We start from the raw sequence: 23,111 nt of genomic DNA on the forward strand, positions 1-23,111 counted from the left end.
AATGGCTAGAGATAAACCCCAGTTAAGTTCTGTTTTAACTGGGGGCAAACCTGCCATAGAGGTTCGGATTTTTTTCTCCTCCCTTAATAATGAAAACTTTTTTACTATACTATTTAAAAACAGCATTTTGTGTTTACTTGTGTTGTCCTTGAATAATATTTCAATTTGTTTAATGATCTGAAGCATTCAAGAGTGACAAACATGCAAAAAACTTTTTCACACCACTGTAACTCTCAATATGCTTATTGAGTATTAGGGTTGCACTTAGAGCTGGACACTGACATTATTTTATTATATCATGCAGCATACAGTAGAATTTATTTAGCGTATCTTGGGTTTCATTAGTGCTGTAAGAACACTGACAATATGCACATTTCATAAAGAAATATAATTAGTCCTATTTAATTTGATGGATTGCAAATCTAAAAATGACTGTACAAAGTCATAATATAAATTAGCTAAATAATTAATTAGCTAATAATTACTTTTATTGCCCATTATTTTCCAGTTATTTTCTCCATTTATTTGTTTTAAATAATGTAAATAACACTTTTTTAATGGTCTGCATTGAATATGGTTGTATTTGTTGTTATTGCTGACTTGTGTGTGACCGCTAACCCGCTTGTTCTGCAGGCATTAAGCCATTCCAGTGCGACCGCTGTGGGAAAAAGTTCACGCGGGCCTACTCCCTAAAGATGCACCGGCTGAAGCATGAAGGTAAACGCTGTTTCCGGTGCCAGATCTGTAGCGCCACATTCACTTCCTTCGGTGAATATAAGCACCATATGAGGGTGTCCCGCCACATCATCCGCAAGCCTCGGATTTACGAGTGCAAAACATGCGGCGCCATGTTTACCAACTCCGGCAATTTAATCGTACACCTGAGGAGTCTGAACCATGAGGCGTCAGAGCTAGCAAACTACTTCCAGACCAGGTGAGGAGGAGCTGATCACAATTAGAAATGCAGGCTCAGTCAGTCACCTGGGTTCACGATGGCAGTCACTGAAGCGATATGAAAACTGCAGTCCTGTTTAAAAGTTTGGAGTTGCTTGTCGTAATGATCGTATTGTTGATTTATATTTTGCAATCTGAACATCTGGTTGTAGATGTTTTCTCAATTGTTTTGGAATTGTAGGAAACAATGAGATATTATTAAATAAAGAATAATATATTGTTATTTCATGTTAACTTTAATGACATTTCAAATATAAGGAATTTTAGATATTGCTCTTATTAGAGTTTCTATTTTTAAGCATTCTCCTTTTTTATTTTAGAATTATACACAGGTCAATTCTGTTGAACATCTGTGATTTTCTTAAATAACACTTTCAAACATTGATTCCAAACTTTTAAACAGCAAACCAGTGGTATACATATATATATCAGGGCTGGCCCAATTATTTTGTATACAGAATTATGCACTTGTTACATTGGATTCTGTTTCGAAATGCATTGTTAATATATGGAAAAGTAAATATATTAGGGGGGATTAGAGCCGATGTAAAGTATTATAAACTCTTCAGTGGTCTTCACATATCCGTCAAGTTAAACATCCAACAATCTACACCACTTTTAAGCACATATGTCTCAAGCACTTTCAAAAATGCTGATCAGAACAGTTGTGGTTGGAAGAATTCATGAGAATATTAAACTTTCATTGATGCTTGTTAGTACCAAAGACTTTCAGCTAACATTGTCAGTCCCTCTGTGTTTGCATAAAAAAGGATTGTGTGACTGCGACTTCGCCATGGTCTGAAAGAACTTGGCAAATGACCATTAAAGTGTGGGACGAACTGTTAAGCATGGTGGTGGGAGCATAGTGTCGTGTAAAACACTGCTAACATGCGTTCTTGTCAAAAACATTTTTTTACAGCATGATTTTTACAGCAGAGAGGCCTATGCCAGTTTTAGATTAGTCTATGGTCAGTCATTGGTTTGATTCATCAAATTTACAATATCTTATTTCGAAAGGTGGGCTTGATATAAGTGATGCAAAGTGATACAAGTGATCTGTAATACACCACATTAGGCACTAATGGTCAAATTTTAATAATTTAATTAAGATATATATGTAATGCCATCTTGTGGCTTTTTTTGGTAGCAGCAGTGTGCACTATTAAAACAGCAATGTGCAACATAACAAAATAAATAATAAAAAAAATACAGTAACAGTCATGTACAAAATAATAGAACAATTAGAGCCTTAACAAACTGAACTCTATCCTACTATAACAGTTAAACGTGAAAAATAAGACTCGGTCCCTGAGAATGACAAGTTTTTTTCTTTAACAAAGATATATTATTAACTTTATTTGAGAGAAAGATGCTCCTTAAGGTACCAAATCTTTTAACATATTTAAGGCTAGACAAAACAACTGTTATTTTTATATTTTCAAGTTTTTCTTTAAGGAGATGAGAATGTCCACATTCTCTGGAGAAAGGGCTGCTCTGCAGAAAGGTCGGCTACAGTGTGCTGCGCCATTTGCGTAGCACGCATGCTTGCGTAGTTTAGAGGGAGGGATCGTCGATCCTCTTTTTGACTTCGAGGCTCGAGACCATGACATAATTTCGATCGATTACGATTAAATATCGAAATCGTGACACCCCTAATGTACTGTTACCACCTAATATTCTTGTTTAGTAGAGTATACAAATACTGAGTTATTTTTATTCTCTATGTCATCAGTGGTCACATGGCCATGGTAGCTTATTAGAGCCTCATAGATTCTTCTGTCACTCACTGTCATAAGGAATCTCTTTGACTTAACTGCCATCTCTGAAGTTATATGTGATGATAATCCTAAATTAAGAGCTTTATGGTCAGATGCAGGCCTCTGTGAAACAGTGCTTGCATTATTGCGTTGTGTTGCCTCAGTCACAAAACTGTTTGATAGCTGGATAGACATTCTTACCCTTGGGTGATCCTGGTGTTTTATCCCTGGAAACTCATGCTCACACATGTTCCTGATGTGGTTCATGTCCCAAAACATTACGTAGGTCTTCTATCGCTTCATAAAAACTCTTGTGTGTTCTTCAGCTACGTGTTGGGCAAGAGTCTTGATGATAATCTTTATGCAGATAGGATTTATGAAGCTGAAATAATGGAAAAAATTGTGGATTGTGTTTCCAGTTTGGGGTTAGGAATGAGTGTTTATGAAATGTTATTTATTAGAAAAGCATTAATTACTACGTTTGAATGCATACAGAAACCCCAGCTTATTCTTACATGATGTAAGGTGGGGTACTCAAACCCCACAAAATAATCACATACACAAATGTTATGAATACAGCTTTGTTTTTCAAATTTAAAGCGTATTAAGCAAATACAAACAGATCAAATGCCTTGAGCATTGTTGTATTATGCTTCACAATACTGTATTAATGCTTAAAATTATACTGTTAATTTTGATATGTTTGCTAACATGTTTTAAGGATTGGTGTTAGATATTGGTTCAATTTGTGTCATGTGAGATGTATAAAATACTAATGATCCAGACCTTTGTACTTAAGTATAACAAGTAGTTTATTATAAAGGGTAGTACTGAAAGTAAAAGTTACAGAAAGCAGTGGAAAGTTAGCAGAGCTAAAGGCAGAATGGGAGCAGCGATGTCTTCTTAAAAGACCAGCTTGATCTCTTGATTCACTCACTGATGATGAGGAGCTTCATCAAACTGGTGAGAGTGCAGAGCATCTACTGCTCTGGCTTTAGTGATAATGTGGGTTTAGAATGAATACTAACACTTTTATCATTGTAACGAGTAACGATGCAGCACATAAAAAAAAATATCTGAGTTAAAGTATTAATTAAACTAATGGAAAATATATGGAAGTGGGAGAAAAAAAAGAATACTCCAGTAGATACAGATATTTAAGCACAGTAGTGAAAGAGTTCTACTTTGATATTGTACATCTCTGGTGGCAGTGTTGTTCACTGTTCTGTTTAGATAAAAAAAACTTTTTCTTACTCAGATTTAATTCACAGGCTGCTACATTTTCTTAAACAATTGCAATATAAGCCTTGCTTACAATATCATAATATGCATCATGATACAAGGCTTTAATATATTGTAATATACTGTATCAACAGGTTCTTGTCAATTCCTTAGTTCTAGTTTGTTACAAATGTGATTCTGGAACGACATGAAGAAAATAATGTGGCTATGATGACTAGAGTAAGTTAACTGGCAGCTCTTCTATGTTTCCATAAAAGCTTCTTAGATTATTTAATTTATTATTACCGGTTGAGCCCTGACTGTCCTTTATATGTTATTTATCGTGAGAAAGCTGAGACTGCGGTGCTCTCTGCTCTCTGTGCAATGCTGATGGGAGGCAGTGTATAAATTGCTCCCCCACTTGGCACAAACTCAGACTCATGCCCTGTCTGTCCACTACAGGATGTTGTAAATGCTGAACTTTGAACATTGAGAACATACTAAACATTAAAAATAAATTATTCACATCCCACACAACAGAGAAAGCCTTATTCCTTTGACCGACTGATAAATGGGAATTTGTTTGATATTTGATAAGATATTGTGCTAAATCTTGATGTTATGACAAATGGCAAATGTCATAGCAAAATGTCATGGGATACGATACTAGTTCTCAATTATAATCGTTTTTGTTTTTAAACATCAAACTACAGATGACAAAGAAATAGTTAAAAACTAGGTTTATATATATATATATATACAGAGAGAGAGAGAGAGAGATTATTATTGTTTTCCACAATTAATCACGGATCCTCACCCGAGAGCAATGACGCTGCAGTTTTAAGAAAAGGTAGGATTTATTTCTAGCTAAATATATGCTTTAACCCACCGGCTGTTTGTGTTGAAAGTGCTGGAACAGAATATTTAGAAAATATGCGTGCAATAGTCTGTGGGAGGCACCGGTAACCAAGGTAAGACAGATAAACACTTAAACGGATGAATAAAAACAGAAATGAGTAGCGTTTTCAAATAATTTAGATTAAAAGATAAAATGTCTGTATGTAAAATCATGATTACTCCATTTTGAAAATCGCATTAAAACTGTAATTCGAATTAACCAAATTAATTTTGAAAATTGCTCAGCACTACTGTGAGTGCACAAAACATACACTAAAATGTTGAATACTAAACCTCCTCACAGTAAAATCATTATGGAAAATGGAAAATATGCTAAAAAAAAAAAAAAAAAAATATATATATATATATATATATATATATATATATATATTATATATATATGAACTATTTAATACAAAATACTGGACACTGAGAGAGACTGGCTGTCAAAGCTTGGCATCTGTTTGACATGTCATACTTCTTTTGACCAGTCCAAGAACATTTTAGTCAGAACCCTTCGCCTGAAGAGCCTCTGCTGGTAGCAGCTGTGCCAAATATCTGCATACGTATTTTTTAATCAGTGAGATTTCCTTGGTCAACCCCTAATTCCGATGACATTGTGCATTCCTAAAAGTTTTTCTAAATTCTGCAAATTGCAGACTTACTGGTTGTGTAACAGAGATCACAGTTGTCATCTAATGGTCTTGGTCTTGTGTACAATCAGTATAATATTACTTACATACACTTATTCTTAGCACTCCTTTAGTCTGAGAGTTCCAGTAGATGTTAAGCCCTGAGCTCTGAGCCCATGTGTACCCATTCTTTCTTCACCCAACCCACCCTCTCAGTCTCTCTCTGCCCCATCCATGTGTGCTCAGCCCAAATAAACAGCGTCTGAGCTGACCAGGCCTGCAGGAGTGAGGCAATGCTTTGGCACTCTTTCAAAAGCACAGACAGAGAGAGAGAGAGGGTGAGAGAGACAGAGAAAGAGAGAGAAGGAGAGAAAAAGTGAGAGATCGCTGGCAGACAGAGGACGTGGCTGCGTTGTGTGTTCTGATGCATGTTTCTCTGTTGCGATAATGGGATCCAGCCGCTGTCTACCCCATGTCTCCCTGCTGTCGGTTCCCGCTGAACCCAGGTGTTCCCCAGGTTTAGAGTAGAGGAGAGATGAACTAAGTTTCTTTTAGTCTTTAAAGGAGTATTCAGTCATTTAGAATTACTTTGTTGTTCTATTATTAAAGACTGTAGACCCTCTGTTTCTCTGCATAAATTTATCATCCTCCTTTTACTCTGTTCTTCAATTTTTAGGTCCCCACAGGATAGACCACCACAGACATGTATTATTTTGATGGATTAGACCCAGCAGTGCTCCTGAAGTTTTTAAAAACCTCAGTGTCACTGCTGGACTGAGGCCCCGTCCACACGAATCCGGATGTTTTTAAAAAAAAGAGGTTTTTTTGTCTCCGTTGTGTCCTTCCATCCACAAGAAAACAGCGTTTTGGGTCACTGAAAACTGAGCTTTTCGAAAATGCCTTCGAAGGTGAAGATTGTTTAAAACTGTGTGAACGGGGAAAATTAAGCTTTCTGAAAACACTGATGTCTCACAGTCTGCGCATATCTGCTTTTTGTAAAGACTCCAAGCTGTTGAAGCGGTCATTCATCTTGCCACTCCTTTTGTGGATGGCCGAGAGAATGTATGATATTCCTGGATTAGCCGCTGATGTTAGCGAGGTAGCCTCGCCCCTGCATGTCCTCGCATGCTCCATCAGTCTCGTTACTTGGTTTCTCCAACTTTTTTGGCAACTTTGGCTTGGTCATTTTGTGAATTTTAACCAAAAATGTTAAACGCTGGAGGGGAGCTCATGGAAAAGACGTCTACACCATAGAGTGCTCACTACCACCCCCATGTCTGCTTTTTGTGTAGCATTAGCTTAGCCTGTTCAGAATGAGCCTGAAACATGGACAGTGCCTGAATTGGTTCTGTTCTCTCTGTGATTTGCAGATTAATAACTTGTTTACAGCTTAATTTAATATTACTTTCACATTACCTAACACAGTGCTGGCACCAAAATGTGTTTTTTCCAATCCTCCTGTCCATAGGTACAAACCTTATCGCAAACTTACCGCAGGACCAGGCCTGGACAAACAAGTATCTGGTGGGAAAATTTTAAAAATTAAGTAGTTGTTGCTGAGAAGTGGCGCGAAAACAATATGAAAAAATAATATCCGGGTTCATATGGACCTGAGAATAGTCCACTGGTAGCGTCCTGTGGACAACCTCCTATAATAACTGATAAAGGACATAGAAACTATGTAGTAACAGATGAGCTTCTGTCTCTGACTTTACATCTACATAGTGGACCATCTTTGAAGGAGTGTCTGACAGTGAGTGAACACAGTGTTTAAAAACTCCAGCAGCACTGCTGTATCTGATTCACTCATACCAGCACAACACACACTAACGTCTGGTTTATACCTCATTATACCTACATTTTTAGGGAGGTATGGGTCAGGTTATGACATAGGCTGTGACAAAAGTTCAACACAGAAATATAAATTGGTGCCCACACACCACCACCATGCCAGTGTCACTGCAGTGCTGAGAATGACCCACCACCTAATCAATAGCTGCTCTGTGGTGGTCTATCTTGTGTGGTCCTGACTAATGAAAACCAGTGTGAAAGGAGGATAATAATAAAGTAGCAGAGAAACAGATACAGCACTACAGTCTGTAATTATAGCTCTAGATTTACAAAGTGCTTCTATATAATAAGTGGAGTTTTTAAAAAATCGATAATGAGTGTTGAAACAAGGAAGTGGTCATAATATTATGACCTAAAATTAATGTAGAACACTCACAATAGATCACTTATAATACATTGGACTGTTGCTTTAATTTAGATACTTAAGCAGAACTCTGTTTAGATTCAGGTTTTTGTGCCAGAGGACATGACATTAGTCTCGTATTCAGATTTGGAGCTCTGAATGGAAGGACTGACTGTGAGCAGAAGTCACGCAAATGCTTTTATAAGGCTTTGAGACAAATGTAAGGATAAATGTCAGTTTAAATAGCGGATTAATTAGGTTTTATTTAGGATTTTCTTTAGGACACATGAGAAGGGTAGTGGAACATACCAGTCGTGCAGTGTAAACTCTTGCCTCTAAAGGCAATTAAAAGACTAATGATCTGAGGGAGTATCCCATCTCTCTCTCTAAAATGTGGTGGCAGCTCTTTCTCATTACTCGATTCACTCCATAGATGTAGTGTTTTGTTTTTATATTATCATCAACTATGTTATAATAGCATAAGTAATTGGGTTTTTTTCGGTAGCCTAAACAATCTATAGATCAGAGAAATGATGATGATTTGTTTTGAAAAAAAGCAAATGAAAGTACTGTACTTATGAGCTCAAAAAAACGTGTTAGTCACACATTAGTCCACTTGCTACATATATGACCGAATTAGTGTCCTGTCAGCAAAAACAACAAATGGTTATATTCAGTGATGTCACCCCACAGCAGTTGAGCCCTGCCCATTCACACTAAATTTATCTAAAATCTAGCACACAGGCAATTTACCTATGTACCTATGTCTAATAAAGAGAAGGTGGGAATGTTAATTCAGATTTTTTTTATATGAATTTGAGTATGTTTCTGTTTTTTAATCATACAAATATTAATTAGATCTTTTATTTTGTATAACTTCATTGTAATTTTGCAGTATGTACCAATGTAGTATTATACAAATACACTTTTACTTTTTCAGTATTTTTCATAAATCGCACTGAATTTCTAAAAAAGAAAGAAAGGGAAAAAGTCCACTGCAAAATCATTTATAGCCACATAAGCAATTAGATTAGATTAAATAAAATTGTATTGACATTGTGCAGAGTACAGGTACGTACCCATTGCTGTAGTAACTATGACATGTGGAGTATTAAGAAATGTATAATATAATAATATAATCATCTATATAAACAATTTACATATACATCTATATAAATACTAAAAAATTTAAAATGTATAAAGTACAAAAAATGTATAAAGTACAAAAATAAGCAGTCAAAATACTAAAATGCCATACTGTAATATTAGATTCACAATAGCGCTCCATCACGCAGAATACATTTTTGAAGCCTTAGTGTATAATATGTGTTATTATCTCGTTAGATAAACAGCCCATAGCTTTTTCATCTGTAAAACATTGATATCTGTAGGACCGTTTGGTGTGTTAGTTGTGCACATCCTCAGAAATGAACAGTACACATGCACAAAGTGTACATTAATGGTAGTGGACATGCACATCAAAGTGGGGATAGTTTTGAGCACCATAGACGCATACCCGCCATTGCCACATCTTTGATTTAGCAGCCTTTATTTTTATTATAATCAAATTATTCTCCTCAAGTATACCTTGTTTGCATTATGTAAATCCAAATGTTCTTTGTGGTTAATGTTCCCTGGTCTGCTATCAGTAGCACATAGAGCACATGGGTAAACGTAAGGGTACAGCCACTATGCAGCCTGTTGTCTATGCGTACACATGGCCAGTTTCACATATAACCATAGCATTAGATATGCTTAGATTTATGCTTGTTGGATGTTCACCCAGGTTTGCTTATCATCTTTATTTTTCCCATGCAGTACATAAACGCAGACCATACATTTGACACATCATTAATTTATTTATTTTCTTTTTTCACTGTATTCGTTTTTTTTTTTTATTGTTATAGTGCTTAACCCCTTAGAGAGCACAGTTGGTCTTGCTCTCTCTCTGGGTGGGTAGATGGCACTCTTTCTCCTCATCACTCCAAAGGGTGATGTCGACCAGCTCAAGGCGTCTGTGAGTTGATGTATCGGAACCGAGTCACTGCGCTTTCCTCCGAGTGCACCGTGATGCTGCTCGGCAATGCTGCATCAGCAGCAGTTCAAAAAGAGTCGGGGATTGGCTTTACATAGGGGTAATGGGGGATATACAGCTGGCTAGCAGGTGAATGGGTAGAACAACTGGCCAGAAAAATTGAAATAAAAAATATAAAATAAATAAGTAAATAAATAGTTGCTAGTCAAAGTCTTGTGTTTTAGTAAGCTTTAAGCTCTTAATACTCTAACATTGATCTTAAACACTGCATTTGATAAATACAGTTGATTACCTAAAACGGTTAACACTAAAAATAATGGAACACTAACAGATGCAGATTACTACACTGTAAAACAAGACTTTGTACAACATTTCCCTAAATGTTTTCATGCTGACTGTGCTTAAAATGTGTATTTTAAGTTCAATCAGCTTGAATTAGTTAGGTTGTATTGTTTTACAATCTAGATAGAAGCCAAAGTGTAAATGCTTAATTTAAACTGGATTGTTCCTTTATCCTTTATGTCTGAGCTAGAGAGGATGTAGATGATGAAGATGATGATAATGATGTATCCCCACCGGTGACTGTAATTAACCTCTCCTGCTCTCTATTTCTCTCTTCTGCTCCAGTGAGTTCCTCCTCCCAGACTACCTGAGCCACATGCAGGAGGAGGAGGAGAGCCTGGCCCACTTTGAAATGACCGAGCAGGCCTTTGAAACCGCAGCCAGTGCCAACGCCTCTTCCTCCTCCTCCTCTTCCTCAGTCCAAACGCCCGTCATCTCCCAGGTCTCCTCCACCATGAACTACGACCCCCTGCCCCCGGTGCCCCCACCCCACAACCCGGGCTCCAGAGCGGCTCACGGGGGAGAGGCGGAGGGCGAGGGGACACCGGCGGAGCCGCCGAAGACCACCGCCGCTCTCACCTCTCTGCCCGAGCCCGAAGAAGGCGAGAGAGAGAAAGAAGTGGAGGGGCGAAAGCAGAAGAAAGCGCTTGTGTCCATTACAATCGAGTGAAGGAGGTGAAGAAGGGGTATTCTTCAGTTTTTGTTTTTTTTTTCTTTTCTTTTGCATTTTTTTGGGTCATTCGTGTTACAGTCAAGCAAGCAAATGCAACAAGAAAAGTGAACACTGGTCCCTACGTGTGGAATGCTATTCGGAATACTGCTTCGAACATCTTGTCGCTGACTTTTTAGACGCTTCAAAGTTCAGTCGTGAATCATTCTTCAGAGAAATGTGAATGTTCTTCCCTTCATTTCACCTGGAATATGAACATGAGAAGTTTTATGTTTGAAGATTTGTTCTGAAGTTCAGTTTAAACTTGAAACGTTCGAGGATGGACGTTGATTTTAAGGACGTTGTGTCTGTTTTGTTTTATTTTACCCCATATCTGTTGTATTATCAGATTATCTATATATATATAAAATATGCTATGATCCTCATTCGAGGCTATCTAACAAAGGAATCAAAGTGTGTGCAAAAGCTGTGAGATGATGAACCACGCCTACTGAGGTGACGCCTTAGCCTTACGCAGTCGAACTGGGTCGTACTGGATAACGAGTGAATGAGCAGGTTGATCTGTCTTGGGTCTGTTTTATGGCTTATTGTGTCTTGCCTCCTCTCCCCTGCTCCTCAATCCAAGGTTTGTTTAGTCTCGCACAGCAGAGCCAGCAGAGCGCCTCAACCGTAGCAAGCCTCTATCCTTGGCCTACAGATGGAAGTTCTTACAAATGTGAAGCGACTGTGTTACTACTTCATCTGCATTCTTTTGCAGCAACAGAAATGCATGTGGGAGTCCAATAATGACGTGCTGTGCGGCCACCGCTAAACCAGATTTAGTAAAGCAACCTCAGACTCCTTTTAAGGAATCCTGTGCCAGCTGTTCAGTGAGCGAGTGAGCTTTGGAGAGTTGCATTCAGGGAGTGGAGTATAAAGTTAACCCCTTAAACTGAGTTATTTTTATTATTATAAGGTATGGATGTACTGATTTCTTGAAAACTATTTGAGACAGTATTATTTCCCTTTATGTATGTCTCGCTCACATTTTGCAGGCAAAAACAAACATGTAAAACACAGTAGCACATTTAAAGTAGTTCCTGTCAGCCAAAATAATATGCAATATAAATAATATTTGCTCCATAATGGGTCCAAAATACTAAAACATTTACAGTCACATTATATACAGCTTTTAAAAAAATTAAAAGAGCACTTTAGTTTCTAATTCAGTTCCTCTGATTTTGCTATTTATATTAGTAAAATTAAAATAGTTGTTTTATTCTATAAACTACCGACATAATTTCATAAGTTCAGAACTCAATATTTGATGTAATAACTCTTCTACCCCAGTCTTACACACTGCTTTTGGATATCTTCATTTCACTCCTGGTGCAAAAATTTAAGCAGTTCAGCTTGGTCTGATAGCTTGGGATCATCTTCCTCTTGATTATATTCCAGAGGTTTTTAATTTGGTAAAATCATAGAAGCTCATCATTTTTAAGTGGTCTCTTATTTTTTTCCAGAGCTGTATTTGAAGTGACTGTGTTTTGCTCAAGTAGAATTGGTGAAGTGTGCTTTGTTTGCGCATGGATCATCTAAAAATAATAATAAAAATATTATTCGTAGTTATTAGTAATTATTGCTAGTTTGGACCATAAATTGGCTTTGGTTAGGGTTTAAAAGTAGCTTATCATGCACAAACTAATCAAACCCTTTCTACAAACTACATTCTACATTCTCACACAGTTTTAATTCCCTCGTGCATATAGTCATGGACTAGACGCTTAACTATGGTTGTCATAGTTACTCACAAAATCAAACTATTAATTGATTTAGATTTGCAATCTAGATTAAACAGATAATATATTATATTTAAATAAAAATATAAATAAAAGCTATTATCAGCATTCACAATAAATATCAGTGATTGAGTTTATGTCCATATGTTCACAAAAAAAGAGAAACAGCCTCCACCATGTTTGACAGATGATGTGTTTTACTATTATTATAACCTATCCTACCCACCAAAAGCCCAGGAAAGCTAAAATCCAAAAAATATGTCTATTCTAGTAGTCCTGTCATGATAACTTTTTTGTGTGTTTTTGGATGATATAATTTATTAAAAATATTTCTGTTAGAATATATTTTTGTCACTCTAAGACCATTTTATGACCCTTTTTTTTTATTAATCAGCAGAAATAATTGTGATTATGTCCATATATTGTTAATATGAGAGATTAATAATGTAATTATTGTAACAGGTCTAACCTCTTGAAACTATTATAAGCATGGGAAAGTGTGGCCTCTCCCACAAGCATTTGTAGAGTATAAGGGGTTAATTCTCCACTCCCTTGTTCATTTTCTGCTGTATATATATATATATATATATATATATATATATATATATATATATATATATATATATATCATGCTGCTAAAGTTTGTCAGCTGTGCCTCGTGTCCGTGTTTGAGAACGCTATGCTACTGCATTGGGTTAATCAGTACGCTACATAATAGCACAGGTTTAATTAACCTGTTAAAAGGTCTTTGTTGCTTTGTTGCGCTTTCCTCATTTCCACAAAGTTATGGAATTGTTCTCAATAACTATATAGTATACTTTTTTTTTTTTTAATACCTGTGACTCCATAGGAAAGTACGAGGCAATTCTGAGAATATTAGGATTTGTCAAATATGTAAACAGCACTTGCTCAATCTGGACATTCTACAAGCACACTGTTTCATTTAGAATGTGTGTAAATATGTGTGTGTGTGTGTGTGTGTGTGCGCATGTGTGTGTGTGTTTTCCCCCTTGTTGTATTTGACATTGCACAGGGCAATCATTTGGCCAGAAGCGGCTCCATTCCAATGTGATGTTTTCAACTGAACAATTAGTTTTCTTCTTTTATTTTTATTTTTTTATTTTTCTTCACTATGTGACATTGTGCAATATCCAAACTTCTGTAGATGACACCCTTGTTTTTCAGAACTTGCCTGAAAAATGTGAAAGTTTCTTTTTTATATATATATATACATACATATCTATATATATATATATATAGATATATATTGCAAATGACAGTGAATATTACGACTGATAGTCAGCAGGAGGTTGTTGAGCACATGTTGATGGACTTTGCAACAACCCCACTCAAACCCCTGAAAGATCAGTTTCATTAATTAATGCTATTTAATTAGCTCTGCACTTAAAAATAATAATAAGAAGAAGATCAAGAAGGTAGTTTATAAGAAAAGACCCCGACCAATCGAAAGGAAGCTGAAGACAGGACGGGATATATCGGGGTATTGGCATGTGATGTCTCCGTTGTTCATGTTTTGAGTCAGTATATGTACTGCACACACACATACAATATGCACAGTATATCCAGTATACGATAACCACACCCTCCCCCTATCCCACCCTTCCTTTTCTCCTTTCCCATCTGGACTGCTGTGGTCAACCGAAGAACCCAGTGTCTCACAGAGTCTTGAGAGTTTTTGTAATTGTGTTTTTCTGTTTTTTTTTCCCCACCCAGAACACAATATTGCCTTTCTGTGGTACCTGCATGTGATCCCGAGTACAAAAGAAATCCGAGCAGAAATCAATATAGCATGGGTTGATTTTTCTTTGTTGGATGTTGTTTCAGATGTGTGTGGAACTGCAGTTTTTATGTACACTATTCAATCTTCTGTGTCCGATGTTTTAACAGAGCGAAAAACTTGGTGTTTTGATGGTCATGCCGCTTTTTTCTGATCCTGCAATTATTATTATGACGATATTATTAGTCACCTTAACAGTGTGAATTTTGTACATTTCTTATACAGACGTGAGCGTGAATTGTTCTTTGACTTGAGCCTTGTAGTGTCCGCTTTTGTGACAATGTCTTAATGGTATTTACTCTGAATTTCTGTTCATCGGTTCGTTTGTTTCTTTCCTCGTGTTTAGTTCTATTCATATCTTGTGCCTTTGTATATTGAATCTGTAGTATATTTTAATGGTTAAAAAAATCATACATTGATATGAATTCATACCATTTTGTAGACAGAATGCTGGTAGACTTCTTCTAATGTAGCTAGTAATCTAAAATATTTTTGGAAGTGCTATACTATGGTTTTAATATATGTGTGCTTGTTGTTTATTTTGATAATGACAAAATGTACCTTTATTGTTTTGTATCTTCTCAGTGGTCCTTATTATGCCAATGCAGATTTGCTGAATGATGTTTTGTAAAGACAAGTTACGATTGAAAGTAAATGGTTACAGCCTAACACTCCAAATGTGGCCTCACTGAGTATTATATTCACTTATATTCTATGAGCTCCCCACTCGACTACTGCTCTGGTAAAAATTTGTACCACTTTAGTTTCTCTGATTTTGCTGTCTATAGGTATATATTTGAGTAAAATGAACATTGTTGTTTTATTCTATAAACTACGGACAACATCTCCCACATTCTCCCCAATTCCAAATATAAATATTGTCATTTAGAGTATTTATTAGCCGAAAATGAGAAATAGCTGACATAACAGAGCTTTCAGACCTCAAGTAATGCAAAGAAAACAAGTTCATATTTATAAAGTTTTAAGAGTTCAGAAATCAATATTTGGTGGAATAACCCTGGTTTTTATTCACAGTTTTTATTGGAATGTTCTCCTCCACTAGTCTTACACACTGCTTTTGGATAACTTTATGCCACTTCTGGTGCACAAACTTAAAGCTGTATACGCTTATACATACATATGCATATATATATATATATATATATATATATATATATATATATATATATATATATATATATAAAATGTTGGTTTTATTGTTTTATTGGGAATGGGAATATATCACAAAACGGCAGTGGGTAACGGGGCCAGGCTAGCACAGTTTGCTGATTTCCCTGTTCAAACAGACCTGTCTATTAGCATGCACTTTAAATCATGATATTCTTGAATTGGAATCCAGCCTCCAGGACCGTAAATGGCTCACCTTCAACTAGAAGAAGAGTTGAGAAGTTTGAGAAGTGTTGCTATAGGTACATTAATCCTGCTTTTCTCCACAGAATGCTAACTGCTGCAAGAATTTGTTTTGGTAAAGGAATCATTCGATGGTCAATTTCACCTATAAGTTTTATGCCGTCTTGCTCGCACAGTGCAGTGTTGGGTGGTCGTCGTCTTGTTTTTTGGGGAGGGGCTTAGTTTTCGCTGGGTGAGACTAACATTACAATACATCAATACGCCTTTACATAGAATGAGTTGTGCATTGCTATATTAATGTGTACATGTGTGATATATATAAGCTTCAAAAAATCTTCAAACAATCTTAAACCTCCAATCTTCCCACATTCCTGAGAAAAGTTTTTTTTGGCTAATTAAGCCAGTGGTGGTGTTGCTGCAACCAAAGGCACGTTTTTCTTGAATCTGCTGAACTGCACCAAAAATCCAGCCCTCCCTGACCAGAAGCTGTTCAGAACATGAAATATTGTGCATCACCTTTGGCCTGTAATGGAATCCTAATGTACAAACGATGCGTGACCGGTAGTTTTCTGGGCGTCTGAACGTGCAGGAGTAATTGCACGTGGGTTCATGTCTAGGACACGCACTGCCGGTCAGACTGTAAGAGACCCGACATGAAAATGCTGAGCGCAGGCTGGCCAGCTGCACAAACAGATGATGAGGGAAAAACGTATGCTCGTGCTTTAGCTTTAGGTTTGCCTTGGCTTTCTAGATAAGGTCTGAAAGTGTGTAGCGCTGTGTTGGTCGCAGACTCGAAGCACCTGCTAGTGATTTTGTGTCCTCTGGCTCGTGACCCACGTCAGAGAGCTGAGATGGAAGGGAAGGAGGAGGGTGGCACGCTCAGAAATTAGGTCAACGCCACAAAAAGTGGGTCACAATTAGAATCAGATGATGTGTCGGGCTATATTAGGGAAATTAATGACCGTGACTTAGTGTAGCTGATACCATCTATCATGGATTAAGATGGAAATTGAGGCATTTTTAAAGCTATTGAAACATTAAAAAGGTCAGATATCTCATTTTAATGGTTTTATACCAACGCTTGAGGACGAATATTTCCATCGTCTCCCAGAATCAAGACACTGTTTTTTGCTGATAGACTGGGGTTTTTTTGAGAACACAGCCCTAAGACATCCAGATCGATGCTGAAGTCTGGCAAAAACAAAACTTCACACTTTTCTGGCATTTTTATGTTTATTTAAGATTTTCAAAGTGCTTAAATTCAAAGACTAAAAAAAGACATTAGAACACTAAAGGAAAAAGAAATTAAACCATATCATATTTAAAAGAATGGTTGACAGTATTTACTGAATTCGAGACAATTTGAGGGAATGCCATTCAAGCTGCACTCTGCCGGTAGGGTTGCCAAACGTCCCGTAAAATTCGGAATCATTTTTATTTGGCAATTCAATATTGCATCGTTTGTTGAACCAATACCGAACACGATATGTTTTATATTTCCATAAAAGCCCAATACACACGTCTGTCACACACACACACACATCAACACTAAATCTAACAATAATGACAAACAATAAAAAGAGTCCCTATAGTTATACACTTAAAAAGTTACATTAAGTTCATAATTTATTTAGTTTATATTTGTAAACGTTATTATTGCACATTCCACACAAACAGATTCAATGTAATATTAAATTTACTGCACTATATAATAGAATGTGTTCTTTGTTAATCAAGCATTTCAAGTTTAAAGTTAAGTTAATTGTCTTGATAGCTGTGCTGCGGGCACCACCACCCCGGGAGAGGAGGAGAGAGAGGTCTTGGCCCAGAGGAGCTGTGGTGGGTCTACCTTATTTTTGTTTCTGACAGGGTATTTTTATTTGTAGCTGGGTTGTGAGGGCAAATCCCACTAGATGTTGTCAGACCACAATTTTTTTTTTTATTAGTAAATAGAGCATCAAATCTGTCCTGCTGTTGGGTTAAGGTCCTGTTCTCCTGATATCTTCTCTATGCTATTAAGACTGTACTTCTAGACACAGCAAACCTGATTGCGTATGCTTCCTAATTGGACGGGTTGAAATCACCTTTGGCCTGTTATGGAAGCCTAATAAATGCAGCATTTTTAGTGTCAGAAGTGTGCTTGTTTATACATGTGCTTTGGCTTCAGGACTGGAATAGCTAATAATAATAAGTAATGGAACTTATAATCATCCATCAGGATAGCACAGTGGAAACTTGTAAGTCTCAAAGCGCATGAGAGTGTTAAGTAATCGGAAATAGACTTGTTTTCATGACTTGAGACACTGTATGACGTACTGTTATCTATAAAAATGGACACAAGCACAAAACAAACCGTTGTTATATTTGTGCGTTTATATCCAAACAAGGGGCTTTTATCCTTGGCTAGGAGTCTACGAGAGCATAATTAGCCTCACCCGCTTTGGGTGGGTAGGACAATCCTTTCTTACCACTCATCATCCAGCAAGATGCTTGCCAACTCTGCTGCCTGCATCTGTTAGCTGACATAATAGATTTTTTTTGCATTTGTGGCTGTTTAAAAAAAAGGAGCCTAATGTGTCTGTGTTTGTGTGTTTTGGAGCTACTATCTGCTAAACCTTACTCTATAGCTTGGGTGGCACTGTGTGATTGCAGTCATGGCATGGTTATATATATATATATATATATATATATATATATATATATATATATATATATATACTGCTCAAAAAAATAAAGGGAACACTCAAATAACACAATATAACTCCAAGTAAATCAAACTTCTGTGAAATTAAACTGTCCACTTAGGAAGCAACACTGATTGACAATCAATTTCACCTGCTGTTGTGCAAATGGAATAGACAACAGGTGGAAATTATTGGCAATTAGCAAGACACACTCAATAAAGGAGTGGTTCTGCAGGTGGGGACCACAGACCACTTCTCAGAACCTATGCTGTCTGGCTGATGTTTTGGTCAGTTTTGAATGTTGGTGGTGCTTTCACACTCGTGGTAGCATGAGACGGACTCTACAACCCCCACAAGTGGCTCAGGTAGTGCAGCTCATCCAGGATGGCACATCAATGCGAGCTGTGGCAAGAAGGTTTGCTGTGTCTGTCAGCGTAGTGTCCAGAGGCTGGAGGCGCTACCAGGGGACAGGCCAGTACACCAGGAGACGTGGAGGAGGCCGTAGGAGGGCAACAACCCAGCAGCAGGACCGCTACCTCCGCCTTTGTGCAAGAAGGAACAGGAGGAGCACTGCCAGAGCCCTGCAAAATGACCTCCAGCAGGCCACAAATGTGCATGTGTCTGCACAAACAGTTAGAAACCGACTCCATGAGGATGGTATGAGGGCCCGACGTCCACAGATGGGGGTTGTGCTCACAGCCCAACACCGTGCAGGACGCTTGGCATTTGCCAGAGAACACCAGGATTGGCAAATTCGCCACTGGCGCCTTGTGCTCTTCACAGATGAAAGCAGGTTCACACTGAGCACATGACAGACGTGACAGAGTCTGGAGACGCCGTGGAGAGCGGTCTGCTGCCTGCAACATCCTTCAGCATGACCGGTTTGGCAGTGGGTCAGTAATGGTGTGGGGTGGCATTTCTTTGGAGGGCCGCACAGCCCTCCATGTGCTCACCAGAGGTAGCCTGACTGCCATTAGGTACCGAGATGAGATCCTCAGACCCCCTGTGAGACCATATGCTGGTGCGGTTGGCCCTGGGTTCCTCCTAATGCAGGATAATGCTAGACCTCATGTGGCTGGAGTGTGTCAGCAGTTCCTGCAAGATGAAGGCATTGAAGCTATGGACTGGCCCGCCCGTTCCCCAGACCTGAATCCGATTGAGCACATCTGGGACATCATGTCTCGCTCCATCCACCAACGTCACGTTGCACCACAGACTGTCCAGGAGTTGGCGGATGCTTTAGTCCAGGTCTGGGAGGAGATCCCTCAGGAGACCATCCGCCACCTCATCAGGAGCATGCCCAGGCGTTGTAGGGAGGTCATACAGGCACGTGGAGGCCACACACAATACTGAGCCTCATTTTGACTTGTTTTAAGGACATTACATTAAAGTTGGATCAGCCTGTAGTGTGTTTTTTCACTTTAATTTTGTGTGTGGCTCCAAATCCAGGCCTCCATTGGTTAATAAATTTCATTTCCATTGATGATTTTTGTGTGATTTTGTTGTCAGCACATTCAACTTTGTACAGAACAAAGTATTCAATGAGAATATTTCATTCATTCAGATCTAGGATGTGTTATTTGAGTGTTCCCTTTATTTTTTGAGCAGTGTATATACAGTCATATGAAAAAGTTTGGGCACCCCTATTTATCTTAATCATTTTTAGTTGTAAATATTTGGGTGTTTGCAACAGCCATTTCAGTTTGATATATCTAATAACTGATGGACACAGTAATATTTCAGGTTTGAAATGAGGTTTATTGTACTAACAGAAAATGTGCAATATGCATTAAACCAAAATTTGACCGGTGCAAAAGTATGGGCACCCTTATCATTTTATTGATTTGAAAACTCCTAACTACTTTTTACTGACTTACTGAAGCACAAAATTGGTTTGGTAACCTCATTGAGCTTTGAACTTCATAGCCAGGTGTATCCAATCATGAGAAAAGGTATTTAAGGTGGCCAATTGCAAGTTGTTCTCCTATTTGAATCTCCTCTGAAGAGTGGCATCATGGGCTCATCAAAACAACTCTCAAATGATCTAAAAACAAAGATTGTTCAACATAGTTGTTCAGGGGAAGGAGACAAAAAGTTGTCTCAGAGATTTAACCTGTCAGTTTCCACTGTGAGAAACATAGTAAGGAAATAGAGTGATGCGAAAGAAGCCATTTCTGCAAGCACGCCACAAACAGAGTCGCCTGAGGTGTGCAGAAATGGCATCTTTCGCATCACTCTCCCATACAGCTTCTCCTTGTAAAAAGTGTGCTGTATTGTTGACCGATGCACAGTGACACCATCTGCAGCAAGATGATGCTGCAGCTCTTTGGAGGTGGTCTGTGGATTGTCCTTGTCTGTTCTCACCATTCTTCTTCTCTGCCTTTCTGATATTTTTCTTGGCCTGCCACTTCTAGGCTTAACAAGAACTGTCCCTGTGCTCTTCCATTTCCTTACTATGTTCCTCACAGTGGAAACTGACAGGTTAAATCTCTGAGACAACTTTTTGTATCCTTCCCCTGAACAACTATGTTGAACAATCTTTGATTTTAGATCATTTGAGAGTTGTTTTGATGAGTCCATGATGCCACTCTTCAGAGGAGATTCAAATAGGAGAACAACTTGCAGTTGGCCACCTTAAATACCTTTTCTCATGATTGGATACACCTGGCTATGAAGCTCAAAGCTCAATGAGGTTACCAAACCAATTTTGTGCTTCAGTAAAAAGTCAGTTAAAAGTAGTTAGGAGTATCTGTCCTTAAAAAGTCTTAAATTAGATTAAATTAGAATCCTGGTAATTAAGGTCTTAAAATGTCTTAAATTTACTGGAAATTTGCTCTAGGTATTAAATGTTGTTTAATGCCAGTGTGAAAACACAGTGGCCCACCATGAACATCTAATCGGGGGAGAGAACTATCATCAGTGGAGAGCTAGCTAAAATTAATAGAGAGCTAGCTAGCATACTAACATCAGCAGCAAGCTCGCTATGTTACCGAGGAGAGAACTAAGGTTAGCGGAGAGCTAGCTATCATTAGCAGCAAGCTAGCTACGTTACAGAGGAAAGAACTAAGGTTAGCGGAGAGCTAGCTATCATTAGCAGCAAGCTAGCTACGTTACAGAGGAGAGAACTAAGGTTAGCGAAGAGCTAGCAAACATTAGTGGCAAGCTAGCTAACATACTGTCCTTACTGGTGAGTTAGCTAAGCTACCGGCAAGAGAACTAGGTGGAGGTTTCCAATACATAAAATGTTCTCCCAAAGAAATTATGACTATATTTTGGGGTCTTAAATTAGATTTAACAAGGTCTTAACATGATCTTAAAAAACATAAAATTTGACTTGTTTTATTCTATAACCTACAGACAACATTTATCCAAAATTCCAAATAAAAATATTGTCGTTTAGAGCATTTATTTGCAGAAAATGAGAAATGGCTGAAATAACAAAAAAGATGCAGAGCTTTCAGACCTCAAATAATGCAAAGAAAACAAATTCATATTCATAATGTTTTTAGAGTTCAGAAATCAATATTTGGTGGAATAACCCTGGTTTTTAATCACAGTTTTCCTGCATCTTGGCATGTTCTCCTCCACCAGTCTTACACACTGCTTTTAGACAACTTTATGCCACTCCTTATACAAAAATTCAAGCAGTTCAGCTTGGTTTGATGGCTTGTGATCATCCATCTTCCTCTTGATTATATTCCAGAGGTTTTCAATTTGGTCAAATTAAAGAAACTCGTCATTTTTAAGTGGTCTCTTTATTTATTTTTTTTAAAGCTGTATATATAAGAGGGAGTATGATTTATCATTCTCGAAAAACAAGACAATGTTCCTTCACATACTGCTGCTGTCTCAAGAGCTGGTAAGAGTTGGGAACTTTATCGGCACTCACTGGACTGACCTACAGAAGGAACAATGGGAAAGCTCTTATATGAGCTCATACATTCATTCTCTTGAAGCAAATTTCCAAAAGTTTCCAATGTTATTGGGAGTTGTAGCCACTTTGCCAACGTCTGGAACAAGACCCAAGCTGTCACCCTCAGCTGAGAGAAAATTGGACTGGATGAACAAGAACAACCCAAGAACCACCCAGACTCACAAGTCTCCCATGAGCTGGAAAACGCCTGTGTTACCATATAGTCTATAGTCAGGCACGTTTTTTCACCATAGACTGAGAGACTGGTGTCCAGGAAAGAAGCTCCTTCTCCAAAACTGACACTTTTGAGCTTGACTTAAGTTTGCTGCTGAACTCATGGACAAAGAAAAGACATCTGGAGCTGCAGTTTTAAGCTCTGATTAAACAAAGATTGTTTGGTCACAATGAGCAGAGGTATGTGTAAAGGTGTGGCATTCAACATGTGCTAGCATCATTCAGAAGAGTTCACCTTTAAGGTGACATCATGTTAAAAAAAAATGCATGGCCACGACTTATTAAGGCACTGGAATGAGATCCTAAGGTGTGGCCACAACTTATTAAGGCATAGGAACAAGAACCTAATGCGAATTAATGGGACCCTAATGCATGGGTACACGTTAATGAAATCATAGCCATTAAGGTCCTTTTGTTTCACAGCTAACAAGGGGTTGTGCTCAATATGTCTGTGTAAGGAAGGTAAACAGATGTGCATACTGTCTGCGTCTGAGCCAATCAGCTTTTAGTATGAGTATTACGCTTCTTTTATTTAGAATAGCACCATGTTTCACTGCAAGAGACTCCAAAATATTGCCATCATTCATTCAGAGATGAAAATAAAAAGTAACCAATTCACTCTCCGTTTTCT

General features: G+C 37.9%; 1 protein-coding gene across 2 annotated transcripts in view; it reads left to right on the plus strand.

Annotated features, from left to right (window-relative positions):
* Window positions 1-13,150, plus strand: part of zbtb44 (zinc finger and BTB domain containing 44) — a 29,069-nt gene extending 15,919 nt beyond the window's left edge. The window contains exons 5-6 of one of the 2 annotated variants that reach the window (XM_007260490.4): window positions 634-934; window positions 10,318-13,150. In XM_007260490.4, the coding sequence (XP_007260552.3) occupies window positions 634-934; window positions 10,318-10,702 (686 nt within the window). In that variant the 3' untranslated portion in view covers window positions 10,703-13,150. The remainder of the gene's footprint in view (window positions 1-633; window positions 935-10,317) is intronic. The other variant, XM_007260491.4, reaches the window with a different exon arrangement.
* The last annotated feature ends 9,961 nt before the right edge of the window (window positions 13,151-23,111 follow it).

The sequence above is a fragment of the Astyanax mexicanus genome, chromosome 1 (assembly GCF_023375975.1).
Source record: "Astyanax mexicanus isolate ESR-SI-001 chromosome 1, AstMex3_surface, whole genome shotgun sequence".
Classification (NCBI taxonomy): domain Eukaryota; kingdom Metazoa; phylum Chordata; class Actinopteri; order Characiformes; family Acestrorhamphidae; genus Astyanax; species Astyanax mexicanus.